Source organism: Gavia stellata, chromosome 4 (assembly GCF_030936135.1).
Source record: "Gavia stellata isolate bGavSte3 chromosome 4, bGavSte3.hap2, whole genome shotgun sequence".
Taxonomy (NCBI): domain Eukaryota; kingdom Metazoa; phylum Chordata; class Aves; order Gaviiformes; family Gaviidae; genus Gavia; species Gavia stellata.
In genome coordinates, this window is record NC_082597.1 from 64262216 (window position 1) to 64290125 (window position 27910).

Sequence of the window (27910 nt, forward strand, 5' to 3'; positions counted from 1 at the left end):
GTAGCTGGCAAAAACAAAAAGACAAATAGTAAAGGTGATTATATAGGTTTTTATATGGGTATGAAACTTGTATTTGTGGCCCAATGAGGTGCTCTCTCATAATAATGAGCAGCGAGTTCAGTGTGACAAATGCAGATGAGTCTGTCTGATGGAAATGCATAGGTTGTAGCATTGTTCTTCAATTACAGTGATCAAAACTTTTTCAAAATACATGGTTGCTCTGATAGACAAAAATCTCTTTCGGATCTTTGGGAAATCTTTGGCTAACCAAATTTAAAATCAGTTTTAACACATTAATTGAAAAGATGATTCCTTACTCCACTCAAATGAAATTTGGTTTTGAAACAGCACAGAAGTTTCCACCCCCAAAATCTACAACACTATCATGTTTTAAACTTTAGGCCACAGAATTTACTAGTCTGTTGGGTTTTTTTTTCAATCTTAACAGGACATGGTTTGATGAGGTCAGCGTTTTTGTTCTTTGTCTGTAAAGGACCTGCCACAATGAAGTCCTGGTCCATGAACAGATCTCCTAGCCATTATAGTCAACCATATTTTCTCTGTAAACTAAAAGCCAGGCTAAGAAGTAAACTTGAGCAGCTACAGAGGATGCTCAAATCAAACACCTTTTGCCACCTGGTTCTTCCAATGCCATTGCTGCATCATTTATCTAAGGCCCTCATAAAATGACCATCACTGGAATCTCAGCATCTGTCCATCACAGCACTGAAGCAGTTCAGTAGCATGGAGCACTATTTGCAGAAAATGCATTACAAGAAGTTGGAGTGCAACATAGTAGTGCTTCCGTTATCCCCAAGTAGAGTAGAATCATAGAATCATTTAGGTTGGAAAAGACCTTTAAGACCATCAAGCCCAACCATTAACCTAACACTGCCAGGTCCACCACTAAACTATGTCCCTAAGTACCACATCTACATGTCTTTTAAATACATCCAGGGATGGTGACTCCACCACCTCCCTGGGCAGCCTGTTCCAATGCCTGACAACCCTTTCAGTGAAGAAGTACCCACATGCAAACACTGTACTGCCATATGGAGTCAAAATACGGAGCACTGACAACTGTAAACCAGAAGATGACATGTGGTGGGAAAAATCAGCACAGAAGTCACCCAGGATAAAAGCAAGAATGACAAAGTACATGGAACTGTGAAAGAGAAATCTATTCTTCCAGACACTGAATACACTTAAAGAAAAAAAAAAGGAAAGGAAATCAAGAGATGAATCAGTCATCAGTAGCATGAGACAAACCCCAAAAAAACCCCAAGTGCAATAACACGAAAATACCATTTGACACCCTTCTTACAGTTCTAGATCTGCTAATATGACAGATCACAAACACTTCCACCTCCCTTTTATATTAGGATTCAAAAAGAACATACACATCTTCACAAAATGCATTTAGTTGCCATATAATATACTTGCATTGAAATGAGATTTGCACTTTGAAAAAATAAAAAAACCCAATATGAGAATATTCCCTCTCCATAAAATTTCTTCTTTAAAATGCGACAAGTAAAGGGCACAGAGATTGGACCTAGAAAACCATTTTTCTCCTCATAATATTCTGTACAGTTTTCTGTATTTACACTGAAGCAAATGAGCAGAAGTCTGAAGAAATTAAACACTTAGAGTGCTAAAATCAAAACATAAGCAATACAATTTTTTTAATTTCAGTATTTTAAAGTACAGAAAGTGGAAACTATGAATATCAAATACAAATTTAAACAAGCCACATGTCCTCCCCTAGAATAATCAATGTGAACTACTTATAGAAACTTACAAATTTAAAGTAAAATCAAAACAAAATAAATACTGTACATACACTTTCCCTGCCTGCAGGCAAAAGAGGATGGGAAATACTGTTATGAATTGAAAAAAATGCTCTTAAAGCTGCAGCATCCCATTTCCCAGCCAAACACTTAACACAGTAGTGCGTTTCTGTAAAAAGGAAGACACACATACACCGACCCCTACTGCGCAGACAAGCTAATATTGTCAGAGACATTAGAAGGAAAGATAGACATTAGACTATGAGAGTAGAAAAAGGAGAGGAAAAGACAAACGGGCCAGCAAAACATTACTACAAAACTAGTAAATATAGCCAAGAACTAGCCCCTTTTTTTTTCCTTCAAATTTCATGGTTTTTTTAAAAAAAATTCACCAAAGCATTGGCAGCAATAGACATTTCCCAGCAGAAGTGACAATACATATCAATATAATCTCTTAAAAGTGATCCCTTTCATTCCTTTCCCACAGCATGAAACTCTTATGGCTTAATTTATATTAAAAGTAGAAAAAGTCTTTTTTTCCAAACAGAAATGCAGCCTATGAAGAACATGCATTTCCTTATCAGTGCTACTTATATTTCCCATCCACTGCATGATTTATCACTCATACGCTCCCATAAAGAGGGTTACTAGGGTTTTTTTTGTTGGTTGTTTTTTGTTTTGGTTTGGTTTTTTTTGGAAAAACGGATGTTGCAGCTTTTAATCTTGTTTAACCACAAATAGTAAGGCCCTTGGTTCCATTTATATTTCTTCTGTGAACGAGTAGCTCTGGGCTCACTCAACCCCAGAGCTACAAACAGCTTTTAATGGTCTGGAAGTATCACATGAATGAAAATCTGGAAAGACACCAGATCTGGGGGTCATGGGGATGTGTGTGAAGGGACAGGTAGGCATGTGGAGCCTAAATAGGGCATTAGTTATAGGCTTGTAGTACCAGGCCATTCTAGGTTCAGTTCTGCTTAGTCTCCACAATTACCAAAAGGGGGCTGCAAGATTCACATCAGCTCTGACCCCGAAACCCTGCAAAAATTTGACTTTTACAACTTCATGGCCTTGTGAATGAAGGTAGCCTATCCCATATAGCAAAGCCTAGGGAAAGCTGAAGCTTCTAAAATGTGATCATGACACTGTGCTCTCTTGTATCTCTACTAAAGATAACACAAGCAGTTCAACCACCAAAAAAACAAAAACCCCCAAATCCCCCATGTGATCAGAAAGCAACAATTTTAACTCTCAACATCTAACCCTTTCAAAATTGTCTTTAAGAATGGATTCATGTAGAGTATTATAGGTTGCATAGGTAATCTACCTCAGAGGTCAACAGAGGCTACCTTGTAGCCAGGATTTATTAGCAAGTATAGTAGGAGAAGAAAAGGGAAAGTTGCTGGAAGTATCTTTGATATAGTTTCTAGATGGTCTTTCCATTTTCACGTTTGTTTTTTTTTTCTTTTTTTTTTTTTTTTCAATTGCAGGAACGTGAGAACTTAGAGAATGGGAAAAACCCCTACAATATTTAATTTCCTGTTGTTCTATCTAAAAAAAAAAAAAAAAAAAATTAAGTTTTACGCCAAATCCAAGTTCTCTGACTTTGCAAAAAAGACTATCCTTGAAAATGAGTTACCATAGCAGGCTTAATGCTCTTTGTTGTCCAGTCAGTGTTCCCTACTCCCTCCCTCTTCCACCCCAAGTGAGACAGCAAGGAAAAAAACAGGGCTTTTTCTCTCCACTACAACAACACAAGGCTCAGTCCATCTACAGAAAGATTGGTGCAGTAGTGTTTTCATCTAGAACACAGTAAAAATATCCCTACACACAAGTACACAAAACAAGTGAGGTCACCACATCCTCTTCATGAGCTACCAGGAGACTTTTTTTTCCCTTTGTTTTTTTTTTTTTTCTTTTTTTTTTTCCCTTTTTGTTTTTTTAAATACTGCTCATCATGGCAATTTCTTTCAAATTACTTGTTCTGAGGTGGAACACCAGAATTAACTTCTGCTGGAAGCATGGATATCTGAAGAAAATGGGAATGAACCTCTGCCTGTTGACAGCCTGTGAAGAGACTATTACATAAATTCACGACAGTGGAGAGCCACTTTGGAAAAAAAGTTAGAAAGTAGAGTAAAGAATAAAACCAAGAAGAAATAATATATATGGGTCCAGCCACATCTGTGTTCCAATAGTTAAGATACAGATAAATAACGTATATGGTCAGAAGAGAGACTTCGTATAAGCCAGTCACATGTACAAGAAAGCATACTCCGTATTTTAAAATTCCTTACTCCAGATTCTATTCTGGCATATTTCTATTGCAGATAAGTGTTCTCTAAAATCTGCCTTTAAGGAGAGAAAGCTCATTCTTAATTCTGCTCTGAATCTGACTGCTGCCCTAAACTGGAATTTTCTATTCTTAAAAATTATACAGCCAGCAAGAAGGAAACAGTTTGGTTCAATACGCTAAAGCTAAAACAGTTTCCAAAACCTGGCAGGCAATAATCCATTTGCTCAAGCTTAAGCACAGAGAATATTTATATGGACATATAATTTTAACTAATATTGACAACATAGTTTACTTCTTTGACTTACTTTGGTAAGAACATGTTAGAAGACAGTTAAAATATTCTCTTTTAACTATATCCATCTAGAAAACATAGCACCTGAGAACAGCAAGTACTTTATAGTCACTTTCAGCACCTGTAGAGTACCTCTCAGCTTATCTTCTGCTTTTTAGAAATCCTTTGTTACCTCCGTTCCCAATAGTCTAAACAAGGTTGATAGCTTGCATTAAAATAAATTAAAAAAAAAAACTGAAAACATGCTTTTGTGAAACCATAATTAGCAAACAAAAAAAAGTTAAAAAAAATCATCCATACGCACACACACAGAACTATAAAGTCAAGTCAATATAATGTAAAAGCAGGGCTGCAAAAAACACTCCTAAGTTATAATTTTCAAGCTCCAGAGGCAGTAAAGCCATGAAAGCTACCTGACTTATTTGCAGTTGCATTATGTTTTGATGTTTCTCAATTTAGAAACAGGATAACATAGTGCTAAATAGTTTTGACCCTGCAACAATCAAAAACACCTGACATCATAACCATTTCCATAAATTTGTAAAGGCATTCATAATCTAGCCTAGATAAAAATAACTCTGCACAAATATTCTGGAAAGTCCAACTGAATTTGTTTTTAAAACGATTCCAGTATAGAATATGGAGGAAGGAAAAACTGGTATGGAAAGTTAAATCAATTCAATGACTTGGATAGCTATGCCTGAGTATTTTTACTCCTAGCAACCAAAAAAACCCCAAACAACCAACAATATTGTTGTCACCAGCATATTAATCATTACATTTTGGCTGGACCCTGCAAAATGCCCTTTTTCCAGAATCAAGTAAAAGTATTCCCCTTTCCGCCTTCATCCCCATCCCCCAAAAGTTAAATATTTAATTTTATATTACAGAAAAATACAGATTTTTAAATCAAAATTATTTACAATAATTCAGAATCAGCATTTGCTATCAGCCCTGTATGAAGCCTGACACAAATGATCATTCTGATACCAGTAAGCTACTTAATGCTTATATATGCACCAGTTAAGACTTTTAATTGGCTGTCTCGCACAGCTTTGAAAGCAACACACATTCTCCTGCCTTCCTGACTCTTCAGTAAAATGTTTGGAGTACTATAATAATATTTTAATGCTTCTTACATGCTACACTAAGTAATATGCCAAATCTTAAGACTGTAATGTGTATCTTAGGTGTTATTTCAGACTAATTGTTCTGAAGAAACATTTATCTTAAGTGATGTCCCTGTTCCTCCAAAAAGATACATCACGTTTCCCTCCTTTGTACCAACTCTTAAATAACCTGTACAAATACAATTTCAGAGAGCCTTTTTACAGAAGAAAATCATCCCAGGCAGATCATCAAGAGAAAAAGTATGCAGTCCAATTTGGAGGAAAGGGGTGCAGTTTAAAACAAGTTAGCTACTGGACTGACATAAGAAGATTCTTCTGTCTTTAGGAGTCTCTTCTAGTCCATCAAATAAATAAATCTGTATTAAAGAGGACAGGTCAAAAATAATCAAGCTGGCAGAGAATATGCAACTTGCAAGTCAACAGAAGCCCAGCCAATAGCTTACAAAAAGCAGGAAAAAAATAAGATTCCATATGCCTTAATTTAAAAAATAATTAATAATGCATCTCACCCCTATTTAAGACTATAACCTGAATATCAAATTTAGGAGTCCAGACTAATCACAATTAATGTGGCTCTCCACTGCACCAAACATACATTATCAAAACAATTAAAAACTTTCACATTTTTAAATCTAAATTAATAACCCCCACAAAAAAAGTCTTCCAAATAAATAGGTTTTTAAAATGAATTTAAAAGTTGTCAAAATCTATCAGAAATAAATTATTGATAAACCACCTTCATCATCTTCCCCTCATTAATTAGGTCAGAAACTACCAGCAACAAATGATATTCAAGCCCTGATGAGAGACTATTTCTTACAGTCCATGTCTCTCTGAAGATTTCCCCATTCCCGTATGGTTATTGCTGAGCAGGTGTGGCACAGTGAAAATGCAGCATTGGGTTGGTTTTTTTGTTTGTTTTTGTTTTTTTTGTTTTTCTTTCTCATTTTTGTTCATCAGGCAGTGTTTTACATGGTACATGCAAGTCTGCTTCAAGCAGAGGAGTAACAGCAGCTCCAGGCTCTGTTGACCTCAATACTGGTCTGTGTAGGAAAGACAGCAGTAGTAGAAGTAGCAGCTACATTAAACAAAGAAGCGTGCATGGCCATTCCGGTTCAGCTTCAAGATCTTCCCAAGGCGCTGTTTAGCAGTTGCCATTCCTTTCTTTGGACGTTTGCCTGAAAAATGAAATCGAGTACTTCAATCAGGAATTTCAAAACAGATCTTTATCATTGTAGAACAAAGATGAAACCCAGCTTTCAAGGTGAAGCAGGAAAACTTTTCACCTGAATCAGTTTCAAGGAAAAAAAAAAAAGAAAAAGCTCTTTATTTGTCTGTTTGGGAGCAAACAAACAGGGAATCAGAATTGTAAAAAAACAGGAACTGTTTTCCCTAAAGTCTGGCTAGCATTACCATAAATAAAGTGATTATATTATTTACAAATGTTTCCAGTCTAGAGAAGGGCAGTGGGTGTGGTAAGGAGAACCTAAACTGAGCTTCCTGAATTTTGCTCAAAGTAAGGTATTCCCTTGACTAAATTACAAAAAAAAAACCTAGAAGCTAAAAATGAAATAGTATAATCATCAGACAATTTTTTGAAGTATCACAACTTTTAAACCTTCACTTTGATAAACAAATGTGATTCAGGCCAGTGTTTCAGCCTATAGTTGTGGTTCTGTTCCCTGTAATAAATGCGTAACAGATACAGCTGCAGAAGTGCAATGGTAACAATGAAAGTTTCATATGGCCACACACCCAGTTAGATCTCTCTTAATTCTACCTCCACACATTGTGTGCCAAAATTTGAGTGGCCACAGGATGCCCATTTTATGTTTTTCCTTAAGGTCTAAGCCTGTCCTTTTTTCAGTTGCTGCATCTAACAGCTCTTTTTGATGTTTACAAGCTCTTTTCCTAGACTCTTCCCGCCCCACCCCCCTACTCTGGCTAGAAGACAGAGATAAACATTACCTTTTGTCGCCTGGTTGCTGATAGGGGGTGGATTTGATGCTGGCCTCTTTGTTGGATGAAGTGGTACAGACAAGGATGTTTCACCATACGGCCTGTCAGGGCTAAGGCTGCCATCACTCAGCCGACATTCTCCTTGAATTAGATTGGAATCTCGTGTATACTTGCCATGCTGAAAACTCAAGCTGTTGTTGTGGACTATACTTCTGTTTTCCTGAACCTTATGATTGGCTTCTGATGCAACCTCTTTCTTGATATATTTTTGCATTTTACTTGTATCCTAGTATGGAAATGAGGAGAAGGAAAAAAGTGGAAGTTAATACCTTCTGGCTACAAGTTCACTCCAGTTTTTCTAATTATGCTACTGTATCTTTGAAAAAGATACTCAGTTCCACCAGTGTCTGACCATTTTATGATTCCATCATTTCTTTTAGTATAGATACCTACTAAAATAAGATACAATACAGTATCGCTGCGCAAGCTTTTCCATATGCACTTAAGGGCAATGCTATAGATGAATTACAAATACTAGTGTACCCAATTTCTCTACTTTATAGTTTTAGTTTGCAGTGATCAAAACAAATGCAATTGCTCTTGATTAAACTGGCCACTGTAGCAAGCCATACCATAACCACTGACTACTTAAACAGGCAATTTGTTTTCAATATTCAGCTGATGAAAGAACAAATGCTAAATTGGGAATTACAAACTGTAAGGAGTTATCACGTAGTTAGATATTCTTGCAAAAAAAACCCTACAAAGCATGCAGTTAAAATACAGCTATTAAATAACACTGTTATTTTGCACCTTTAATTGTTCTATTTAATTAATTGTTCTAATACTTCTAATACAGACAAGTTTAGAAATACTAAAAAAGTTCAGAGTGTAAGACACACAAACTTTCATTGATATATTCCTTGCTGGATTCCACCTGGACATCAGAAAGTAAAAATATTCCTACCTGCTGGCTGTTGAAAGGTTCTATCAGTTTGGCAGTACCAATTTCCTAAGCAAGTATCTTTACTATAAATACTACCAACAGGTTCCACTTGTTCTGATGCTCTGGTTGGGAATAACAACGAATAAACAATACAGTGCTTCCCCAGTTAGACTAAATGTAAATTCATACTTTTTTTATAAAGTATTTTTTATTTTTTAATATACTGCCGTGAGCATCTTAATACTAGCCACTATGACAGAAGAGAGTTTGAAATGAAAAAAACCAAAACAACAACAGTGAAAAAAACCATTTCAAAAATATAATACCCAGTTACCAGAACGAGAAGTATCAATTATCAGATATGCAGTGTGAAAAGACCTGTCCACCATGCTTTCCATACTTACAACTTCATGATCTCTTTTTCCTACAAAAACGTGTTCAAAATGTTTAAAGTATTGTTTTACCTGAGGGGTAATCCTTGAAGCTTCATTCAGGTGTCTAGCCCATGCTGAAGTCCCCAAGTCTCCTCCTTCTTCCTTCACAGACCTACCTAAAGAGAAGTTCAACAAGCTTGAATTTTAAAACCAGTAACTAGGAATACAAAGTTAATTATACATTTGAATGACTTTAAAATTAAAACAAGAAAGAAAGGAAAATACAATGGAAAATATTTCCTAGATACAAAATAAAAGTTGTCAGAGCTGCTTGGTTCTACACACTAAATTGGGAAAACAATCTCACAGTATAAAACTACCTAATTAAAGGTCCATATACCACAGTAAGAAGGTTAGACAAATATAATCGTTCAAATTTGAAAGTGATGATGTTGAACACAGCTTACTTTCTTTGTTACGCTACAGTTTTCTACCATGGCTTTGTATCATGAGGAGCTCATACAAAGATGGACATCTAATTTTCAGGTATTATTGATTGTATTGTTTCTAAGCACTGATACACTATTCAGATACAATATATGGAAGATCTATGCTGATAGGCCTATAGAAGAAATGCCCACATTGAAAACACATTTACAATACAGTTAACTTGTAAAACTAAGGGTATCCCAAGAAACCAATTCGAATTTCGAGACACCAAAAGGTTTTGCAAAATCTGCTAGGTAAGAAGCAGTTTCATCTTCTTCACCTGTGGAGTTTGACACATGTACTGGGTCTGGCTGGAACGGAATTTTTTCCTAACAGTCCATATGGTGCTACATTTTAGATTTGTGGCTAAAACAGTGTTGATAACACACCAAAGTTTTCACTGTTGCTGAACAGTTCTTGCACAGTGTCACGGCCTTCTCTTCTCCCACTCCGCTCCCTACAGTAAGTAGGCTAGGGGTAGGCAAGAGACTGGGAAAGAACATTGTCAAGACAGCTGACCTGAATCGGTCAAAGGGATATTCCATACCATATGTCATGCTTGGCAATAAAAACTGGGGTAGAGGAAGAGGCTGGGGGGAAAACGGTTTTCCAAGGTACTCATTGCTCAGAGACTGGCTGGGCGTCAGTCTGCTTGCAGAAGGTAGTGAGTGATTGCCTTTGCACCACTTGTTTCTTTTCCTCCTTCCTTCACTTACTAAACTGTCTTTATGTCAACCCATGAATTTTCTCACTTTTGCTCTTTCTATTCTCTCCCCCATTCCACAGGGCAGGGAGAAAGAGAACAAGTGGCTGTGCGGGTGCTTAGCTGTTGGCCTGAGTCAATCCACCACAATTCAAAAACCTGGATATTATGTTTTTCATAAAGTTACAAAGATGGAAAGGCACTGTATGTGCCTGTGGGGTTTGCTGGTTAGGGTTTGTTGTTGGGTTTATTTATTTATTTGGTTGGTGGGTTTTAAGGACATAGAGCTTCAATTACCAGAACACAGTCCATGATATCACATTAGGCTTTCCTGTTATCCATGTAAGCAAAAAATCAACATACTATTAGTTCTCTGAATTAGCACCCTATTTATTGGTGGGTTTCTATTTGATTCACATCAGCAAAGCTATAATCCTCTTCCATTTCCTTCTTAAGCAAAGAATTTTCAAACATAATGACTCTCTCTCTCTCTGTTCCAAGAAATTATTTTGATTCCTTTGAGGGGATTAGTGTTAATGTTCTGCTGTCTGTCATTCCCAAATGCATTTAACAGATGTCTGTTTTCCACAGACATCAAAATGCCACTGACAAAAAAAACTACCTATGAATCTCCTTTAATGTACTGCATTCATAGCAGAATTTCAGGAGTAAAGCCAAATATGTCTCCCAAAGACACATGAAAAGTCACCTAGCAGATTCCTATGGATATCTAAGTAACACACATGCCATGAAAGCTGCAACCATGAAGGTTCTGTCAATTTGTTCTGAAGGAAATTACAGTTTCAATAAGGAGTGTTTCAATCTAGCCATAACTTTGCCACTCTTGTAAAGATGCCACAAAACTTTTAGATGGCAATATTTAGAAGATGTGTTCTGATGACCTCTCAAGCTAAGTTTGTCCCAGTTTTCAGAAGTAACATTTACTTTTTATAGAAAAAAAAAACCCCAACCCAAACCCAAAGAACACACCTTTTTGAATGTTGGTCTGATTTACTTAAAAACTTGACTACAAATCTGAAAATGTAACTTTAAGTGCTTATTCTGAGCAGCTTGTCCAAGAGCAGAGAGCAGCAGTGTCATTAGTTCAGATACCTACCACATTCTATTGTTCTGTGGCTCTGAGATGGCTGTCTGTCTTTATGCCGACTCTTGGGGTAGCTTCTGTGTTCCTGAAGAGAGGTTCTTTTATCTGTGCAGTCTGTGCTTTGAGTATGACCTGGTAAACATGTAGTATAGTGCAATCCTGCCATAGAAAGCATGCCCTGAATAGCTTCTTCTTCTGTACTTGTCGAGGTAGCACATTCCCTAGAAAAATAAAGGAGTATTCAGGAGTTCAAACCAGGACCCTAAAGTTCCCTTAAGGAATGATTTTCACATTGGTATAAAGCAGAATCATAAATATGTGCGAAAAGGTCTAACAGTTTATAAACGAATGCCCACAATATGCTTACTTTTTACTGGGAGTTTCATTTCTGGATGGCTTCTGGGTATTTTGACAAAGGTCTCTTGTGACCTTAGATTCCTCTTTGAAATTTGATGTTACTTCCTGTTTCTCTTCATCACCTGAGCTTTCCGACTCCTCTGTGGAGGAATCCTTCTGCTGAAACAAGAGGAAACAGTATGCAGAATGGTCACCATGCCTCCTAAATAGAGACGCTACCTTAATTTATGCTAAGTAAAAATTTCAAAAGCTTCCAGGTCCAACTTTTTTATATATAAAGTATACAGAAGGCAGTTAATTTGAATATAACAACTGAGATGCTAATACATCCAAATTTTGTATCACTGATGAGTACATGCTCCAGCACTATAGGAAGCTTTTTCTTACAGAAAAAACACTACACACATTAAACCATGCACAAATCATTGTATTCTCTTTAAAGAAAGCATTGATTATTCTTATCTTTGATATTCAAAGAAGAGGAAAAAATATGGAAGTATGGTTCCAAGCAGCAGCCAGAATTGATGCCTATTACATATAACGTGACACATCCTGCCCCAAGTAACTGTTTCTGGTTCCTACTCTCACAAAAGATAACTTCGAGCACCAGCATCTCTCTGATGAGTGACAGAAGCTCTCAGACAAATCCAGAACACAGCAGTAACAGAGGCACAATAGCTGTTGCCTCTCTTACAGTGGCACAGCCTCATTTCATTAATGAATGAGCTTTTCAGCTCCTGCTGAGATTACAGCTTGTATGGGCAGGAGCTTCCCAAAGATGGAGCAACCATATTGACTCAATATGCCTTTACATGAAGCAAGGGCTACAACAGATACGTTCCATCTTGGTAATTCAGACTAATCTATTTTCAGCAAGTACGGAGAATGCCACAATTTTTTTTCAAGCCAAGGAATATACATGACATTCAACAAAAGTGTTGAAAGTGGAAGATCAGAACATGGAGGAATCATAATCCTTCAAGACTGACACCACTATCCCTATCATCAAAAACAGAACTGGAATGAATGAAGTTTATCATATCACCAAGGGATGTTTTTATACAATAGCTTCATTCACAAGAGCCGCTTATTAATCTCTGACACTTGGAAAGTGACACAAATGGGCAATTAAATTATAACTATGACTCAATGTTACTAACAAAGCTATTATCTTGTTTTGTTAAGATTGTCTTCAGTACAATATAAAAACATAAAAAGGATTTACAGGAGCTAATGAGACAGTTCATTTTGGATATATCATTACAAAAGACAAATTTAAACATGCAGAAACATTATTCCATTCGATACTATTAGAAATTAAGAAGCAGAAGAATATAGAAGGAACTAAGAGAGTAAATGGCATTAATATAAAATGTTTCTCTCAATGACAAAGTCATCCAAAACTGGCTACATTCTCCTATGAAGAAGAAATACATCACTTCTGAGTAACTATCGATTCTGTGTCTTAAAAAAGGAAACCTGCTGAGCCAAAGTTGCTGACAATGCAGTTTAGGAAAACAGAAGAAGCCACATCATGAAGGTTCCTATCACTTATTCCAGTATCTAGTTAAGGTAATGATGGCAGACAACAAGATAGATCTTAAAGATAGATCTTAACCGCCATGCAAAAAGTAGGAATTTGAAGACTCTTGTGAAGTCTTATAATAGGCTGACGATTGAAAGAAAGACCAAAGCATTATTTTCCAGAGCACAAAAACAAAAATTTGAGGTAATCACTCCACCCTACTAGCATTTTACTGCTATCCAATTAAAATTGAAATTAGTAAGCCAGAGCACAATTTTACAAGGGAAAAAATGATAAAAATATTTGTATATACATATACACATTTCCAAACACTAGAAGTTGTATTAAAATCCATGAGTGTAAATATATATATGTACACATGTGTGTGCACTTATATTTCGTTTAGTCGTAAAGAAATCACTACAATCTACACTCTCAAATGGAGGATTCCCATTTATTTCAAATAGTCTAAAACACCTCAATAGCATTTAGCCACTTCAGCTTATTTTAAAAACTGAAGGCCTAATAAGATTGTTTCCATTTAACCATGCTCTAAAATGAAACTGTGTGGTAGATACTCATAATTCTAATGATGAAATTTAGACTTGTTATGGAGGAAATGAAAAAGCAACTAGCATCTAACTGCCAGCACCACTGTAACGACTAAGATCATAAAATTTAGGTCAAGATAGCATATCTTGTTATTTTTCTCAACACTAGAATAAATGAAGAATGAGGCAGAATCTTAAGTTTGAGCTATTAACTTGACCAAGAATTAAATACTGTTATTGGTCTTTTAACACAAACTTTGACAAGATAAATTTGAAGTGAGTGAGCAAAATTATATTTAATTGCTTCGTTAACTTTTGTGATTTTTTTCTAGCTATACCTGTGTAGTGCAATCAGGCTCAGATTCTTCTGAATCAGAAATATCAGAGTACTCTGAGGATCCATTCCTGAGTTCTGATTTCACACTTTCAAAGAACACTGCGAAGAGAAAAATTAAAAAATAAGACCCAACATTTATTACATATAATACTTAACAATTATTTGGGAAGTACAGAACAATAAATACACATTTAGTTTTTAACAGTCTGTAAACAAAAGCACATCTGTACACTGATCTGGTTCACAAGTCAAGTTTGCTTAAAACTCTAGTGAGTTGCCTACTGTTGACGAATAGACTCCTCAAGCAACTGACTGGATGAAGCCAGAGAAAGAGAAACCAGGTGCAGCAGGACCATATATATTTTCTCTCCCATATAGCACATACTCCACAGATGGCACCTTGGGCAATTTCTGCTTTTGTATACAGGCTGGAGCCAGAGAAGTGGCTCTCAGAAAAAGTTAATTAGAAGTAATCTTCAATACAATTTCAATACAATTTCCTTGTTTAAAAATAAAAGCAGTTATACAGAAACACTAAACATGGAAGTCAGAGGATATTAAGTGATTTAAAGGTAAAAAAGAAAAATCATTCTGTTGCTTGCAATTTTACTTTTATGTCACAATTCACTGGCATATTCTGCCCGTTTTGTGCTACTACAGAGCTTCAATCAGGGTTAAAATGCAGACCTGTTAAAGAAGATTAAAATATTACTATGATGATACACAATATACTTGCATTGGTTTTGAACACAGAAGGACCTGAAAAGGAAAAGGAGGAGAGGAAATGCCAACCTTAGACATGCTTTTTGCTAGTAGTAAGATAAAGTACTAATCAGAGAATGAGGTTTCAAAATAGACATCAAAAACACTGGCATATGACAAAGCAATCAATCAAATCAGCCACCTAGTCCACATGGGTTACTTTTTTAAGTGCTGAAAGAACTCAAACATGAAGTAGCTAAGCAACTCTCAGAAGCATGTACTTTTAAAAGAGCATATGTCCCCAACAACCACAAGTAGGAAACACATTTATAGAAGTGTTCGGACTCCAAGGCTCGAGGTGAGTGAGCTGTATGTACACCTTTGTCAAGGCTGCTGGCAGAAATCTTGATTAAGTACAAATTGGTGAAAAGACTACAATATGCAGTTAAACTCGCAAAAGTTTTTTGGAGAAAAGCTAAACAGAATAAAAAAAAATTATGAATGTGTGTCAAGAAGGTAGTGGATAAAGAAAGCAACATCATTTTTGCAAGTTTTCAAGTACTTATAGTTTCGTATAAAACTATGCTGAAAGCAAACCAACATTTTAACTTTACTTGTCTTCATTCCAGAGCTAATTTCTGCTCTGTGTTGGTTTGCTTTTAGCACAGCTTTATATGAAACTAAATAAACAGAACGCAATTCTTCATAACTCATGAATTACGAAGCGTAAAAGATGTACCTGTAACCCTATATACAGTGCAATCCTAGTAAGATTTTGTTCCTAGTGTAGACTGTGGCAAAGTTCACAAGTAGACATCAAATATATTTCAAGGGATATTATTAATTTCTAAACACTGCATAAGTAGAAATTATTTTTAGAGTCAGAAGAAAGCTAAGAATGAGACAGGTTATCAAAAGTGAGTAAAATTAACAGCTGGGAGCGAAGTCTAGAGAAGACTAATTAAACTTAAGAAAGTATTAGAAAAAACTGTGAGGAATATCCAAACACAGTAAATGTGCAACAACACTGTATATGAAGTAAAGTAATACTCAACATATGACAATAAAATGAATATTCTAAATTACTGTAGCTCAAAAAACCCCAAGGGATTTCTGACGATAACTCAAGCCTTCGGCTCATTTCAAAAAGGCAAACAAGATTCTAGGATAAGTAACAGCATGCATGATACAGAAAATACCATTATATAGGTCAAATGAATTTTCCTTTGGACTACTGCCTTTTTCTTTGGAAAAAAAAAGCTCCAAACTTAGAGACAATTTAAAGGAAGAGGCAAGAACAATTAAGGATATCTAAATATGTTCACATATGGAACTTCAGATCTTAGGCAAAAATTAATGTGTAAATAATGAAACACAATTTAAAAATAAACAAACTTCACGAAGGCTCCTCAGGATCTTTTCTTCTTTCTGTCTCAAGGAACTGGAAAATCCTAATTATTAAAATAACAAAACTATTAGTGATTAGGTTAGCAAACGTGATGCCCATCTTCAAGAAGGGCCGGAAGGAGGATCTGGGGAACTACAAGCCTGTCAGCCTGACCTCAGTGCCGGGGAAGATTATGGAGCAGATCATCTTGAGTGCCATCACGCGGCATGTACAGGACAACCAGGCGATCAGGCCCCATCAGCATGGGTTTGTGAAAGGCAGGTCCTGCCTGACTAACATGATCTCCTTCTATGACCAGGTGACCCGCTTAGTGAACGAGGGAAAGGCCTACCTAGACTTTAGTAAAGCCTTTGATACCATTTCCCACAGCATTCTCCTGGAGAAACTGACTGCTCATAGCTTGGACAGGTGCACTCTTCACTGGGTAAAAAAAACTGGCTGGATGGCTGAGCCCAAAGGGTTGTGGTGAATGGAGTTAAATCCAGTTGGTTGCCAGTAGAAGTGGTGTCCCCCAGAGCTCGGTACTGGGCCAGTCTTGTTTAATATCTTCATCAATGATCTGGACGAGGGGATTGAGTGCACCCTCAGCAAGTTTGCAGATGACACCAAGTTGGGTGGATGTGTTGATCTGCTTGAGGGTCGGAAGGCTCTTCCAAGAGGGACCTGGACAGGTTGGATCAATAAGCCAAGGCCAATTGTATGCGGTTCAACAAGGCCAAGTGCCAGGTCCTACACTTGGGCCACAACAGCCGCACACAATGCTACAGGCTGGGGGAAGAGTGGCTGGAAAGCTGCCCAGCAGAAAAAGACCTGGGGGTGTTGATTGACAGCCGGCTGAATATGAGCCAGCAGTGTGCCCAGGTGGCCAAGAAGGCCAACGGCATCCTGGCCTGTATCAGAAATAGTGTGGCCAGCAGGAGTAGGGAGGTGATTGTCCTCCTGTACTTGGCACTGGTGAGGCCGCACCTTGAATCCTGTGTTCAGTTTTGGGCCCCTCACTATAAGACAGACACTGAGGTGCTGGAGCGCGTCCAGAGAAGGGCGACGAAGCTGGTGAGGGGTCTGGAGCACAAGTCTTATGAGGAGCAGCTGAGGGAACTGGGGTTGTTCAGCCTGGAGAAGAGGAGGCTGAGGGGAGACCTTATCGCTCTCCACAGCTACGTGAAAGGGGGTTGCAGAAAGGTGGGTGCTGGTCTCTTCTCCCAAGTGATAAGTGATAGAACAAGAGGAAATGGCCTCAAGTTGTGCCAGGGGAGGTTCAGGCTGGATATTAGGAAAGACTTCTTCATGGAAAGGGTTGTCAGACATTGGAACAGGCTGCCCAGGGAGGTGGTTGAGTCACCATCCCTGGAGGTATTTAAAAGAGGTGTGGATGAGGCACTTAGCGACATGGTTTAGTGGTTGACTGACTTAGCAGTGTTAGGTTTATGGTTGGACTTGATGGTCTTAAAGGTCTTTTCCAACCTAAATGATTCTATGATTCTATTAAGAAGATATGTGAGTCTTCCTATAATAAGGCAAACGATTCAGCAAGACAGAAAAGAAACTGGACATGTACATAATTAGTTATATACAGGTAATACTAAGATTTATAAAAGCAATGCTAAATATAGAGTCTCATACTTCAGAAGCTCTCTTGCCTTCTCATAGAAATTAACTGATGATACCCTACTAAGAGGGACTAATTATTTGTTATCTGCCTGCTATCTAGTAATATGATCTAGACCGAATGGCTAAAGCTACCTAACATTATTGAGACATTCCTGGTTCGTTTGGGGCTGGGTACTAGCATAGATGACATAACACACTATGAGCCTCAGGACTGATCTAGTTTGGCTATGCCAATATTCCTATGTGCAGCCAAACCATTGTCCATTTTTACCACTTCTCTATTTTGCAAGCTCTGTGCAAAGCAGTCAGAGAATACCTCCCAAGTTTTCCTTCTGTCTTCCATTGTTCAAAAAGCCAGGGAAGCTGCATTTCTTCATACTCCTCTTAAAAAATAATAAAAAAATCCCAATTGCTTACCACCATGACCACCACCTTCTACATTCCCCTGCAAAAGATTACGGTAGTTTTCTCACCCTTCTCTTTCACATACAGGTTTCAGATACATTTACTGATCTTCACCACAACACATCATGTATTATTAGGACTCCTCATCTCTTCATCCATGAACGTGTTTTCTAACTGAGCTTTTAAAAAATTCAGTCTAAATATGCAAGTTAGGTTTTGCTTTTTTTTGTTTGTTGTTTTTGTGAATTACCTTGGTAACTACTATTGTTATTTTAAAATGAACCGATCTACCCTCAGATAAAGTTATGGCTCTGCATGCTTCCAGAGACTGAGAGGAATACTCCAGAAATCGGGTGAATGAAAGCAGTCATTATCTGCAAGATCAGGCTAAGCTACTGTGAATTCAAAAAATATCTTAAATCACCTTCCCTTCATCCACACAAAGTATCTTGCTCTATTAAGCACAGCACTTGATCTTTTTGTCTCTCATAACACTGGGTAACCATTTAGAACCAGGATCTTGGCATGACAGACAAAGCTATATAGAGCTTGATATGTTTAAAGGCCTCTCTCTGTGGACATTGCCTCTTGGCCTAAATCCCAGTAAGAACAATGGAAGGTGGCAGCTGTTATAGAAATAGGTAGTTCCTTTTATGAAATTCTCTGCAGAAGAATATCTACTCTCTCTCTCTCTGCAGACCTTCAGTTAAGACAAAATAATCAAATGTAGGTGATCTTTAATACGGAAGTTTGAAGACTCTCACTATTCAATTAAAAATATTAGTGATAGTTCTGAGTACTCAATTTCTGGAAGAACAATCTCCACATTCACTTTTAGTTCTAAGTACCTTTCTTACATTTAGATACACACTGCCGTATTTATTCTGTATCAAATAAGAGCAACAATTTGGAAGAAAACCCACCATTTCTCTGTATGATTTAATCTTTGGTTCAACTGTAAAACTTAGTTTAATTTACTTAGTTTAATTCTGAAAGTGGAAAACCACCACATATGCCTAAGCCTTCACTCAACAAGCTCTTTGTCTTGTTGGTTCATGAGCACCCAAATTTTGTGCAAATTTTTTAATACTGTTCTCTGTGACCTTTGGAAGCACAGTCAACAGGGATTACAAATTGCTTTGTTAACAAAAATAATTAAATGTTTTATCCAGGCTGACAATGGACTCAAATGTTGTTACGGATTGTTGTGCAGGAAACTAAGGGAACTGTAAGTTTCCAGAGGAGTCTTAAGTGTTGGCCTCAGTTTCCTAATACATACCCTCTGAGCCCTTATAAGCTCTACTGTGAAAGGATGTGACTCTTATAATTAAACAAAGCGCTGAACAGCTATGTCAAGGACCAATCTGTCACTACACACAGATAGTGCTATTATAAATAGGCACCGAAAACAGGTATTCAATATTGATTCTTTGCTAATACACTCTGTGGTCTGCACTTGGCGGGAAGGCTTGAGGCTACAGAAAGACCAAAAAAGACTAACTCCTACTGAAGGATGGTCTGAAGTATTGGAAAGTAGGGTTAAAGTGTTTTGCAGATAACCTAAATTCTTTTCCAGCCTTGCGGATTACTGCAAAGGTTGAAAGTATAAGAACTTATTAATGCTAAATTATGTTTGAGCACTTGTATGGAAGAAACCTATTCATTAGCAAAACACACAAAATTGTATGGTCAAGTATGTAATCACCAAATGGAACAGAAAAGTTAAATGTAAGATAGGTTCAAAATTAGCTGCATGTTACGATCTTTTATTCTCTACAATGAATGATGTGATGAACTTTTCACACTGAAGTATATTTTGGTCAAGAAGAATCATCATTCTTACATTATGAAACAGACCAAAAGGAACAAATACTCATTTAGAACACCAATAAAACCTCCACTCTGAAAAATGCTTTACATAGTATTCAAGATGGCACTAACATAAAAACTTTTCATCTCTATCCTGCTAGCTTCTTCAGTAGACAGATAATGTTTGACAAGTGTTTTGTTGTAACTTCTAATATTATTTCTCTGATCTATCAGTTTATCCTCTTTATACTTTGGTAAAATTTCAATCAGACTTCAAAATAGTTAGACTCTCTTCAAATCAACAAAACGTTCAACTGATAAGACTTAGGGACAAGCTTACTGTTCAGTGGTTTCTGGGCATCTGCATTCCCTTCTCCTTCAGCTCCTGAGGGCTGGTCTTCTACCTTAACAGTCATCTTTTTCGACCTTGTCCTGTCATCTTCATCTTCACTATCTGCTGTGTAAAGACTTCGATCTGTAAATGGATGTCTCTCATCTCTGTCTCACAAGAAAAAAAAAGTTATTCTTACAAACCTGAAGCATTGTTTTCCTTTCATTGTTTACAACATGCTCTTGAGATACAGTAGTAACATTCTCTTATGCTCATCTCTTCATTTCGAATTGTACGTATTCCCATTTTACTCCCTGTACAACTGTCATTTCCATAAAGATGCGAGGTTTTACACCAGAATATTTTTAATGAGAATCACCCTAATAGATGGATACAAACCAACCATTTCTACTTTGAAGCATTCCCTTCAGTACAAACCCAACTGAGCAACTGAATGAAAAGCTGTAACAAAGGAACATGCAAAGAATCTCCCCCTCTTCACTCCATAACCGTGGCTCCACTAGGGGACAGCATACACAACAGACAACACATTCCTTCTATATTCCTAGCATGAATCTTACTGGTAAAAGGGAACTTATGAGCTCCACAATCAGAAAAGAAATGTTATTAATAATTAGCATGCTCTGGACCATAATGACTAGGACCAAGTGATCCACAATCAACCCTTTGTACCTAATTATTCTTCCATTTGACAGCAGAAGGCGAAGATCATTGTCTTTTGTTCGCCATTCAGGTACTGTAGAAGACGGCTGAAAGGGCTTGTTAAATCTCCCGTTCAGTTTCGAGCTTGCAGTATCCTAAAGAAGTAAAAGCCACGTTGCTTATTATTTATTTCTATAAATTCAATTGTTTTTTCTACACTCCACGAAAAGCTGGAGCACCAGAAACAACTACAACTTCACTATAATACTCCTTTTATGTTTTCTTTGTAGAATTACCCCTGTATTCAAAACAAAGAAATACCAATAGAGACAGGCAAGCCAAAAGCTGGGCTTGAAACTGGTAAGGCAACTCCTGGATTGGGTATCTGGTCCCTGGAATTAGTATCCCAGAACTGATTTATAGGACAGTAAAACATTGATAATGGAAAGTAACCTGCCATAAGCAGAACTTTCTTAGCTCAAAGCAATTTACATTTGACATGTACTCTGAAGCAACTGGCGATACACTTATGTACCAAACAAGGAACATGTTCAATACTGATAGTGAACAATATATTTCTACATTAAATGACAATGACTAATACTCCTAAACATTTGTTTGTAGCAATGAACTGCACAGGTTAACTATTTTTGGTAAATTTTAAGTTCAGCCTCCTGTCTTTGGGGGCTAAATGAATGTCTCTTGCTCATGCCTTATGAAGATCAAGGACCCAAATTCGTATTTCTCCACTATGACAGTCCATCCTGTCCCAAATAAATTTGTCAGCATTTCTCATTCTCAGAAAGCTACTTATTTCCTTTCATAAAGCCACTTATTTCCATTCTCTCACTCCTCCTCCCATGTCTATTGCTGTTTTTTGAAATAAGGTCATCAAACCTGAAAAGAAGAATTTTTCAAGAGACTACATTTCGCTCATTCACGCCATGATAGCTTTGTAATATGACTGCAAAGTCCACAATGGAGACCAAAGGCAGCCTTAGGCTTACTGGTAGGGAGGTACAGTCATACAGGAAATAGGAACATGTCCAAAAACAAAGCTAATAAAATTACAGTAACTGAACTATAAGAAACAGCTATCTAAAAACAAATAAAGCAGCAGTCTGGCTCAGAGCCTCACCAAATCAAGGCTTTGCAAGCTACCTTTTCTTCACAGAGCTGATTCAAAGTAGCACTTGATAGCTACAGCAGTCCTAATTGAAAAACTATACTTGAAGTAGGTAGCAGATACAGGGCACCTTCTGAACCAAAGTGTTGAAGCAACCTCCACAAAAAAAATTATCAAGGAAGAGGGAAATTCCTATCAGGAAAACTCAAAAGAAAGAAACCAAAAAAAAAAATCTATCCATGTCTCATATGACAAAGAGCAGTAGCCTGTATTCTTATGCATGTTAAAAGCTTTTCACTTTCAACAGTGATTAGAAATCAACTCCGGGGTTTTTTTTCTTGTACATAACTTAATACTTGCCTCCTCCCATGGTGACATCTCCAGCCTTTTCAGTACCTCCCTGGTGTGGAGTTCCAGGATGTCCAAATTAGAAGGAGTTTTGGTAGCATGGTCTCGCAGTTTCCTCACCCTTCGTCTGGAGTGGTGAGGGGAAGGTGTTTCATGCGAAGACCGTGAAGATGGACACACACCAAGAATTCCCTGAGTTTTAACTAGTTTGCTGTTTTCCTCCTTTAATTAAAAACACATATTTCAGAATAGTCTTAAAGGAATAAATCCACATATTTAAGTGCTGCTTCTTAGTAATCTAATTAAACGTAAATCATATAAATAAAATCATTAGACCTTTTAGAGAAGCACTACATATTTTCTACGGATTTGATGTAGAAAGCTTAGTTCTACTGCACCTGCTTCCCATTTGGGGCTTTTAAACTCTCCCATAATAGTACTGCTTAACACCAAAAGTCACCACCAATACATAAGGTTTTATTCATGAAGGCAGTGTAGGGTAGACAGGTATTGTACCCAATAGATCACATGTCTCTTCAGTTCTCAGAACTGTTCTCTCCCCATGAAAATGTGAGAATTTTTCAAGACTCGAGATTCATTAAGGAATAAAGGAGCAAAACACTGGTATAGGAGGGGAAAAACACAGACAAAAAAACCCACTGACTATGTAACAAATAGGGACAAAACATAAGAAAAAGAGCAAGAGAGATGACAACTGGACCAGAACTAACAAACAAGAGGGTAGGAGAATGGAATATGCACAGAAATTTAAATTAAACTCTTTAACAACATATTCACAGTAATTATTTTAAGTAGTTATAACTGAGAACATTTTAGAAATACTGACCTACAAATAATTTCACCATTAAAAATATTTTTAAAAACCCAACAAAAAAACAAAAAAACCCACATAGAACACCCTTGCTATACATTTTCTTTTCTAGAATACCCATAGCTTAGTATTCCCAACAGTTTTCCTCTTGATCTTCTATTATTAAATGAATGTTAAATAAATTAAAAGGTGAATATGGTCAATCAGAAGCACAACTACCATGAAATTCCCTGATTCAAAGATTTATTTTTTTTCCTGCAGGCTTATGTAGCATTGCCTTTGTTCTTACCTCTACAGAACGAATCACTTTTGAGAGTTCTTTTATGAGATGCCCAGGCCTAATGTTGTCTGGAATTTCAAAGGCATGTTCTGTTACAAGCTGTATGCAAAGGGGGAAGAAAAGATACTTCATTCATTTTCTCAGATAAAAGCAGAAGTAGTACGAAATAAACAAATCTATTGGGAAAAAATTTAAAAGGAAAAAATCAGAATAGTTTCTTTAATAATGACTGCAAACTGCCAAGACAGATACATACACACACTGAAGGTTCCAGTCCAAGCTTTAGAAGGCAGCAGACATCCTCCGTGTCTGATGCCCAGGGTACATAAGGGAGCCTCGAGTTCGGCCATCCCACAGCTTCTCTTAGAATCTCTAAGAATCCAGAGAAGGGGTAATACAAAGCCATACTGACAACCGCTTATTTTTTTTTTCCCCTCAGTACAGTAGTCAGCTTCTTTTTTTCCCCATTAGCACAGTTAATATAGAGCCACACTTCAGAAACTCATTAGAGTCATGACCTTCAAAACAGCTAAAGACTAAGGGAATTTCACTGTGTCAAAAATTTAATCTAAAGAACAAATCAAGAATAATAATGACTAACCAACATGCAGATTTTTTTAGACATCTGCCTCACATTTGACTTTTAAAAAATACCTTCTTAGCTTATTTAAAATCTGGTAGGTTGGAGAAAGTAATTAAAAAAAAAAAATCAATCCCTATAAAAAAGTTAGGATGCCATAACAGTTTATGCTCCCTTTAATCCTCTGAAACAGTACCAGAGACAGGTTTTCTATTTCTTTATTACCAATCTGAGTTAAGTCCAAACACTCTACAGTTAGATCTAGTAAAAAATATGTTAAGTATTTTGTATGTACAGTTTAAATTTGCCATAAGACACTTTTAGTTAAAATTAAACAGACAAAACAGCACTCATTCATAGAATGGAATGACCAACATGAATTCTGCTATCCCCTTAATCAACTACTTAAGTCGAAAACTATCCCACACTTTCAGCTACCCACACTTCAAAAATGAGATTCAGCAGCAAAATTATTGCTAGAAGCAATTTGATACTATATGTGCATTTCTTTGAACCTGGCTTCCTCTCAGTCATTAAAACAAATGCTCTCTACAAAAAAAAAAAACCCCACCAAAAAAAAAAACAACAAAACCACCAAACCCAAAAAACCATACATGGTATAACCATTCTTTTCAGTGCCATTGATTCTAAAGGAAAGATTAAATCAGCTGCTATTATTTACCATTGTTCCTTCTTTGAAGGCATCGCCTCTACACATTCACACTTGGGAACACAGCCCCTGTCACTAAACTGTATAATTTTTCCAGCAAGTTATTGGTCATTTTAGGACCATTCAGTCCTTTCTACTTAAGGACTTCACTCTCCCAAAAGCCTTCCTGTCCATGAAGACTTCAAGAGGAAGTGACTGATACAATCCTCCAAAACACTGACTTCAGAGTTTCTCTGGTTTAAAAATACTGAAAGGCCTTCCTAAGGCAAACATAGTTTATATCAGAAGTACATTATTTTGCCAGCATGATTTATAGCAACTCTTTGAGCAATGTAAGTTCCACTGGCAAGCTCACTTGTTTGCCACTATAAAAGGTATCTATTTATGCCAAAGCTTTCTCAATTCAGCTGTGGCAGAGTAATTATTTAAAAAAAATTAAAAAAAAAATGTCCATCCAAGCAACTTAAATACGCAAACAAATTCAAATGTTTATAACACCTAACAGTCTGTCAGAAGGGAAGGATGGGAAGGAAATATGAATACCTACAGAAAAATTATTATCATTAATAAATAACTTCAGTTTAAGTTGTCTCTGTATATTGCCTCTTGGAAAAGGAACAAGCAGCCTTTGGGATGGAGAAATTCTTTTGTACTAGGGAGAACAGTAGCAACAAAATGGCCTAAGTACATCAGATGTAAATTGCAGACAAAGAAATGAAAAAAAGCTATGATTCATTGAAGAGCTTCAAGAAACCGTTTTGTAAATGTTGGAAATATACAGAAGAAAAGAAACTTGTCTTAAATCAAGAGATACAGATAAAAAAAGTCCTGGTCAGCAAATGAATCCACCCATCTTTGGAAACTAGCATCACAATGAAGTATACCAATACTTAAAAACACACACAAAATATAAAGATAAAACAAAAATAATAAACCCCATATCCCTCCCTCCTTACAAAAAACCCTCTTTTTTTTTTCTTTTACAACAGCTATTAATATTTAAAAAAAAAAACCACACGACAGAACAGTTGCCCAAAATAATCTTACTGGTACATGAATCAAAACATCTGAAAAACTGAATCTGAGATCTGTTGCTTATGCAAGCTGGAAGGAAGCCAGAGCTAAAATCCAAGAGCTCAAATGACTGGATAGGTCATCATCCTTATCGTGTCTATGAACTAACCTGCAGCCTGACCATCTCCACCGAAGTAATCAGAGGATACACATACTGTAAAAGCCTTGCACAAACAGAATTAAAAGGAAGATATGAAAACTAAAATAATTTTAATAACACTCAATCTCTATTCTCAGCACCTTTTAATTTTTGGCAGTTTTTAAATATTGCAGAAATGAAGATACTGCTGCCCTGCTAAAGATGAGTTTGAAATTCTCCAGCAAATAGTTTAAAGCAATTCACTAAGGTAATTCACATATGTCTGGAAAAGACATACTCCATGATACAAATGTGAAACCTCATGAGTAGGCTTCTCATTTCTGGAGTATTCATTTGTCATTTCTTTTTCAGAATCTGTCTGAAATTCCCAGCATGAGCAGATCACACAGTAATGTACAAAGCTCCTCCTGTCTTCAGCTGCATACAACTACAATCCTATCACATAAATGGCCTGCTGTAAAGAAAAGATCAGCTCATTTATGAAACAGCAGCTAGAAAAGAGGAACACAAGGTACAAAACATGATAGCTGGTAGACAGCTGACAACATTGTGACTAGATCACTGATGCTGTGCAGTCTCCTCACAAGTGAAGTGTCTGTTCAGCCAGTGGTTTGGGAATACTCACAGGTCTCATTAATAAGCATTCAGAATGCAGCGTGTGCAATTAATTTTTTTCCACAGAAAAGTAGGAAACGTATCACATTCTAGATGAAGTATTAATCAAACTACTTAATGAGCTACTAGACAGTACACAAATGCTACCATACTATGCTACAACAATCTAGAAGAGAGGAATTCCAATCCAGTTTCAAATTAAAATAAGGATTTATACAGGCTATGTTTGATGGTCAGTTATCAGCAGTATGATTACTCGGCTTGCTTATTACCCATGCCATGGATGCAGAGATAGCTTAGATTCACACGTGGTTTAACAGCATAGGCACAACATCCTGTAAATAATCCTACACTTCTTACTAGCTAGTTTTGATCCAGAATGGCATAGACAAAGAGACACTGGAGAACCAACTCAGAGGTGTTACAGAGGGCCAGAATAGGTTCACCTGGAACCAGTAATGCTACACAGGCTGGACCCCAGCTGATTCCACACAGAATAACCACCTCTGTGTTTGCACCTTGTGTTCAGTTCCACAAAGCTGATTATGTTGGATGCAGCATTGTGCAAATATCATACCTGTTGTATAGTAAGTTCTCTTACAAGGAGAACTTGCAGGTAGAAAGACCAAACAGATCTCCAAGAGACAGTTCAAGTCAGCACGGCCAGCAACAAACTAGAATTAATAAACTCAGTCAGAACCAAACTGCCTGTCAGTAAACAGCACTTCCCAGAAGCACAGGTTCCAAAGGGGCTCAGGCACATGAAAAAACACATGAAGTTAGGCCAGATCCAGTGCCGTGCCAAAACAAGTAAGCTTTCCTGCAGAGCAAAGCACCAGCAAAGCCAGCATAGACAACACATTAATGAGTCAGCCGATGTTCAGCAGGGACAGTATTCAACTGAAGTTAATATCCTCATCTGAATCCAAACCAAATTCTTCAGCAATACAGGTGTACCTGAAATGTGGTCTCCAAAGCATTGACATTAATGGAAAAATGTTAAATATCAGGGCATTCCATCCTTCCATTGCCTCAGACTAGAATGAATCAACTATATAAACAGATTTGTTAGAAAAAAGCCCCACCTTACCAGCTTATCCTCTAGCATTCTTATCCCATCCTGAGGTGAAGCAAGAGTCTACTTCTGCCAGCTACAATACAAGACCCTATTAATTGGTCTAAAAAGACTTTATTAGCATCATGGAATATGAAATTGTGATGATGATTCTTCTCCAGATCAGCAGTACATACTCTCCACAGTCTTTCAGTACTTACTAACAGATAAAAATAATTTTGAAGTTTAAAAGGGCATAGATCTTCACTTCTAAATCAAAACAGAGCTCACCAAAATAGCAAACAAAATCACTTATACTTACTTCTTTTTTCATCCATAATTTTAAAGCAGTAAGTAAAGCCTTCACTCCTTGCACTAAATAGCTTGGAGGCTGGAAACCGTCTTCCCTCAGTTCTAAAAAAGATACAGATACCAATTTAGAAACACA

General features: G+C 37.0%; 1 protein-coding gene across 1 annotated transcript in view; it reads right to left on the reverse strand.

The window, feature by feature from the left end:
• Positions 1-6591: 6591 nt before the first annotated feature.
• The window catches only part of KDM7A (lysine demethylase 7A), a 67008-nt gene continuing 45689 nt past the window's right edge, over positions 6592-27910 (reverse strand). The window contains exons 10-20 of the mRNA XM_059816803.1: positions 27785-27876; positions 23379-23468; positions 22270-22479; positions 20814-20938; positions 20130-20287; positions 13856-13953; positions 11452-11600; positions 11097-11305; positions 8878-8963; positions 7477-7753; positions 6592-6686 (exon numbers count right to left, since the gene is read on the reverse strand). Coding sequence (XP_059672786.1) covers positions 6592-6686; positions 7477-7753; positions 8878-8963; positions 11097-11305; positions 11452-11600; positions 13856-13953; positions 20130-20287; positions 20814-20938; positions 22270-22479; positions 23379-23468; positions 27785-27876 — 1589 coding nt within the window. The remainder of the gene's footprint in view (positions 6687-7476; positions 7754-8877; positions 8964-11096; positions 11306-11451; positions 11601-13855; positions 13954-20129; positions 20288-20813; positions 20939-22269; positions 22480-23378; positions 23469-27784; positions 27877-27910) is intronic.